Source organism: Chaetura pelagica, unplaced genomic scaffold (genome assembly GCF_000747805.2).
Source record: "Chaetura pelagica isolate M959 unplaced genomic scaffold, ChaPel_1.0 scaffold101, whole genome shotgun sequence".
NCBI classification, from domain to species: domain Eukaryota; kingdom Metazoa; phylum Chordata; class Aves; order Apodiformes; family Apodidae; genus Chaetura; species Chaetura pelagica.
Window position 1 is genome coordinate 5,252,861 of NW_009952564.1, and position 6,343 is coordinate 5,259,203.

General features: G+C 37.8%; 1 protein-coding gene across 1 annotated transcript in view; it reads right to left on the reverse strand.

Moving 5' to 3' along the window:
• Window positions 1–4,682, reverse strand: part of GUCA1C (guanylate cyclase activator 1C) — a 29,942-nt gene extending 25,260 nt beyond the window's left edge. The window contains exon 1 of the mRNA XM_009993364.1: window positions 4,479–4,682. Coding sequence (XP_009991666.1) covers window positions 4,479–4,682 — 204 coding nt within the window. The remainder of the gene's footprint in view (window positions 1–4,478) is intronic.
• Window positions 4,683–6,343: the final 1,661 nt, after the last annotated feature.

Here is a 6,343-nt window from a genome sequence, read left to right on the forward strand (position 1 = left end):
CCTGCAGAAGATTAGATGCCAAAGTCTTTCCTCATCTAGTAATGTCAAAGATCTGACAGTGATTTTTACCATCACAGCAGCAGACAAAATCTGATCCTCTAACAGAAGAAAAGTAATGTAGAGACATCAAGGAAAATAAAAGAAAATAAAATTTTTTACTTGGAGATATAATTGCACTGCAGTGGAAAGAAAATCTGAACAATAATTACTTTTTTTGCCTATCTAAATGTTATGTTACTTCAGAACCTTGACTTACATGTAGTTTCTTTCACAAACCAATTAAAAAAGAGTCTGTGTATTCTGTTAAGAAAGAGTTAAACAAATTCAGCTGACCAAATCAGGTAGGTTGTTATTCCAGTGAAGTGTAATGGAGAGGAAAGAGACTTGGTTAATCTAACTTGCAAAGAGCTGGGTAATCTTGAAATTAAATCGTTTTGCTCTGCTTTTCATGCAAAGCAGTCTTGAGCTGGATTTCTGTATTAAGGCCAGAATCCAGAAGACAAATGTATTTTGATTGTGCTACACATAAGTAATGCTCTTGTTAGAGAAGTGTCGATATAGTCAGAATGATCAAGAACAGTATGAGGGTACAATTACTGAGAAAGCTTGTGCCAAACCATAAAAATCCCATATGCATTACTCTTGGCAAGCTGGTACACCAACAACTCATTCTTCTCACGAAAATTCGTTTGCTAAGCCAGCCTGGAGCCTGGAGTCCTGTAGAATGACTTCACAGGAAACATACATTGCAACAGATAAATATACACATTGTATCAAACTAAACAGATGTGGTGTGAATCCCAGAGGGGAAGCTTTTGAAATCCTGGCATGTGGGTGAGAGGTCCTGGTCCTGATTTGCCACAGTTTTATTAAGTGAGGTTCTCACAAGGCTTTATTGAGGGCAAAAGAAAAATAAAACTGAGCTACAACTTATCTAGATAGTATGTCTTGTATTTGAATCTTGTATCCATACAGTTACTGTTTCATGAAAAATTATACTGTTATTATTTCATCAAAAAGTGAGGTTTTCTAGTGTTTAAAAGGAAAAAGTAAAACCTTCAGGCAAAACAATCTGGTTCATTTGATTAATTCTTCTAAGCATTTAAGCATTTCCAGCTACTACATTAAAACAAATAGATTGGACAAGAAGAAAAAATTGCCAGCCTTTTATCTGGGAGTAGATGCCACATTCTTAATATCATTTCCAGCTGCAAAAGGATACAGACTATACAATCCCAGGTATGTGACTATTCTCAGTGTGCCAATCTAGTCCTGCCTTGGAAATAAATTTGCCTGGGCCTGTTGCTGCAGCAACTCAGCTAAGAAAATCTACAATAAAATCTATGCCTCAGATTATAGTAACTAATGCAGAATTGCTACAGAACTGTTACAGATTGTTAGAGTTCTTACAGAACTAAAAATGAATATCAGATCTTTAGTGGGAGCTCATTATTAAATAATGAAGTTATGAGCCTAGCATAAGCAGGTTTGTAATGGATTTTATGAAGCCCTAAAAACCAAGACATTGTTTAATTTCATTAAAATGGGGGGAGGACTTCTAAGTGGATAAAACATTGAAACATCTTTTTGTGTTTAACATGGAACATTAATTAAACGTGCTCTTCTGGGAATAGCAAAACAATAGTGTAGATTTATACAGACTGTCTTTTGCTGCATCCTGGTACCCCAGCTCCACCCTCTACCCTCTCTAGGCAAAAGGAAACAAGTGCCTGATTATATTGCCAGACAGCTGTTGCCCTAAACAATGAATAAAAGCTGAATTCTGCAGGAGTGGGGCATTCATGCTGGTGTGTCCCCACAACCCAGCTGCCAAGTTTTATGAAAACTTTAAGAGCTAATTAGCTGAAATGCCTGCTCTTTGCAATTTCATTGAAATAAGCCTGTTGATTATGTAATGGGGAAACAGGAGAAGGACATCAGAGATGGATGGATAGGACTATGTAAAAGTTTAACTCTGATCTGTGTATAACCTGTCAAGTTTAATGCATACATCTTAATATCCATCAGATGATAACTTGAACTTTCCACTTTCCACGTGCCAAGTTATTTGTATGGGGAGAGAGACCCTGCAATTAGTAATTTGTAAAAACCCAACCAACCAATGAAAAGACACCCACTGTACCTACACAAAACCCCAAAAAGCTCCTTGCCTTTTTGAGCTGGAGATCTTTGCTTGTTTATACAGCTTCTGGGTTCACCTAAGGCTTTTCTTCATACAGAATGACAGGCTACATTTCCTTACAGAAAGGTACTCTGAATAACCTAGTTATGGAAAAGTATTCTTCAGAACCATAACATGTTCCCAGCTTCCCTGAGCAACCTGTTCTAGTGTCTCCCCACCATCATAGTGAAGAATTTATTCCAAAAACCCAATTTGAATATTTCCTCTTTCAGTTTGAAACCATTACCCCTTGTCCTATCACTACAAGCCCTTGTAAAAAGTCCCTCCCCTGCTTTTCTCTATACCCCCTTCAGGTACTGGAAGGCTGCTGTAGGTCTCCCTCAAGCCTTCTCTTCTCTAGGATCACCAAGGCAGTGTAGAGGGGAAGAATCAGCCCCCTCAACCAGTTAGTCATACTTGTTAGATATTGTAAAATATATAAAACAATGTCAGCAGTTCTGGCAACTTCTGATAGGCATTTCTCTTGGCAAAAAAACTGTTTGAAGGGTACTTTCTTCTCCCCTTTCCATACCCTCAGTTATTTCAGGGCAAACACTTCTGTTTCGCTCTGCCTATGGCTGGTCCTGCACTGGTATGCTATCACCTTGACCCAAGCTTGATTTTCAGGAAGTGTTTATTTCATGTGTGTTCCAGTTTTCTTAAAAGTAACTAAAACCAGCTGCAGACTTGATTTTCTGAAACACCCTCAACTCAACTCACTAGTTCCTTTGAAAGTATTTGTCTAAAGCAAATTTTGGAAATATTTCCAAGTATTTTTCAACAGTAATGAATTCTCAAGTGCTTTTTGCAGTATACTTTAAAGCTAAGATGAAAAGCTCTTAGATGAGCTCAGACACTGTCCATGTATGTTACCCAATAAAGTTAGCATTGGTAAAGCTTTACTGGGGAATTAAATGCATTAATTTGTTAATTGAGAAGAACATAGTAAGTTGACAATTTCTGCCAGTCAGATTCCATGTTTATGGACTAGAATTTTGCTCATCATCTATAATTAGCACATTGATTGAGTTAGGTAATGCTACTTAATAAAATCCCAGTATATTCAACCATCTGGTAATTGGCAGGGAGAAGAAAAGAGATAAGCCTGATTTATCAGGAATAGTACTTGAAGATTATGTAGCAAAGAACTACATAATCCCAAAAAAGCAAGCTGAATTGGAGGTGGAAATATGTGTAACAAGAAAAAGGTGAACAAAAGTACCGAAACCAGGAATTCTTATTCTACTGGCCACCATATAAGAAATTAAAGGCTGGATGTAAAACCACACACAAGGTACCTTATACTTTCAGCATTTTCAGAAACAGATATAATTAACTTCATAATAAAGAACAGAAAGGCCATTTCTGGAAATTGAAATTGTCTGAATTCATTGAGATCAATGATATGGGCAGAGAACACGAATTATTATTATTATTTTATATATTTTTTTTAAAGATAAGTTTTTATACCATGGTGAGCCCATCTGTTCTCTTAGCTGGAAGCAGACAATTGTGTAGTATTGACAACTCAGCCTAAATCTTAATTCAGTTAAGGACAGACACTTGTGTATGAATTATATATGACTTTCCACTTCTTCCATAGCATTTGATATCAAGTGTTATTTTCACTTCAGGGGAAAATAAGGCACAGTCTTCTGGATGGGTTTCATGGCTAGAAGGAACCTGCATTAACACAGAGTTGGAAGAACAGCAGTGCAACCCAACAGCCGCTGGATGCCTTTGGGATGACCTAGGATGTTAACCAGAAAAATTTGGATGATAGATGAAAACCAGACAGAAGAGACTTTGAGAAGGGGGGAATTGACTGATACACAAATAAGCCACAGCAGGTGCTCAGAATGAATCCAGTGACAGAATGAATCATATTGTGTCTATGTTGCATATTCTTAAGGCGTTAATACCTATGGATCCAGCCAAACACCAACTGCTTAAAAAAAAAGATTCTTCAAGCAGAATTGTACAAATAAAACTTTCAAATACTAATAAACACTGAAAATAATAATAAAAATCCAGATTTCATAGATGAGAACCTATTCAACATGTACTAGAATGGCCATATGTGATTCTCAAAATGGCAAAATGTACTGGGAACAGAACATCCAAAATTTTTTGCCTGCAACTCATGTTTATTTGCAGGTAGTTTTCTACTGAATCATCTCTGAATTGCTTCTGTTACCTCTAAATAGTCAGAATTGCCAGCTCAATGAAACGTGTTGCTGAATGCATCAAATGATACAGCTGTAAGAAAGCCAGGAAGTTAAGAATGAGTTCTTACCTTATTCATGTCGAATGTGTGAAATACTTGTTCAACATAACTGTTAGCTTCTGGAGTAAGTCCATTTAGATCCAGGACATGTTTGAACTCATGCAGACAAAGCTGTCCAGATGGGCACTCCCTCATAAATTTTGTGTACCAATGGTGAATTTCCATAGCGTTAATGTCATCCGCTGATCCAGCAGCACCCATAATATCAAACATAACAGGTAACCTTTCTCAGTGTTTGTTCATCCAATTGTTCACTCTTGCTTCCCAAGAATGATTGTGCAAATAACAACTGTCTCTTTGAGAGCTACTTTAAACCTCTCTACCAATATAGTCTAAGTAAATATAGTAGCCTAGCAAGATTACTGGTGCCCAATTTTAGTGCACCATGGTTTTACCAGCTGATTATGGTCTTTGTGCACAGTCAGGTTGCAGAGCCTCAGCAGGTCATCAGGACCAATTATACTGATTCTCATCTTGTGTTGGCATCTGTGGTGCTAAAGCTATGTAACCTGCATGAATGTTGAATAAGCAACACACAGGGACTTTGAGAGTAGTTTCTAAACCTTTGTTTTTATAATTCATAAGTTTTTAACTAAGCATTCATCCACATTTTAATACTTGGATACCTTTTGTGCAACTGCCTTGCAGCAACTGACTTCTCATTTTTATTACTTTTGTTAGGTACCATGGTCTAAATCTTACCTTATAGGCCAAAACTGCAACACGATCTGACTTGGATAACCTGAAAAAAATATGAAAGCAGCTATACCGTAAGCACAAAATCTTGCTATTTTCATGAGACAGCACTTCTACAAGCATCTGAGTCTTATGTAAGCCAATGTCCTAAAAACTGTTTCCCCACTGACCACTGCTCATTCAGTCTCATGCTTCCCCTTCCCTTAGGCCATCATGAATGCTTGTGGTTGCACTTGGTAACAACTGTAAGAACAGACCCAGCCAAAAGTTTGTAATAAAATTGAGTAGTAATAAATATAATTAGCTTTAGACAACATTATTTAAATTTTGCCTTGCATGGTCTCACAAAACATTGTGTTGCAATAGAAAACAGATTAAGCAGAGATAGAAAAGGGTGCCCAGCAGTAGAGGGTGTGTAAGACTACTTCTTTTATTGATTTAAATTGTTTGTGGAAACTTGTAGTGTAATATCAGATTGTCTGTGCAGTTCATGTTTTATAGCCTTACAGCATTTGCTATGGCACGCAGCAGTTAAAGACTAAACTGGTAGACGGTAAAAATACAAATGTTATACTTGAGCATACCCAAAGGATGTTGTCTCACTAATCACACTCTGGTGGGTCTTACAAGAAGAGAGCACTATCTGAGCAGTATTTCCACTCCATTCTACAGAGCAGAATGCAGTCCAGCTGCCCCTGGACAGCAGCATGAGCTGAATGTTCCTCTGGGCCAAGTTTCAGGCTGCAAAAGTGGTATCAGCAGCCACAAGAGACAAATTTTATCTCAAAACTGCTAAGAAACTGAATGCTACTGTTGGATATGTCACAAAACTTGGTTTTCAGGTGGCAGAAGGAATGAGCAGTGAGTGCATTCCTTGGGTGATGTAACCAAACCTGGGCATGCTGCCCGTGTCAGAAAGATTAGGGCAGGATCTATGTCACAGCATGCATGGTCAAGTAATTAGGCATTATTCTACACTCTGTTTAATTCTTTAGGGAAATAAAGACCTGGGATGCACTAATCACGTAAAATTAGAATTGCAACATATTTCTCAGAAATTGGTACAAGTTTTCACTGAAAAAGTGATGGGGCTGGAGCAAGCTGGGCTGTGTCTGGGATAGGCTTTCAGCACGTGTTCCTAACTGCATTGCATAACCCGATGTCTGACCTGCCTGTCA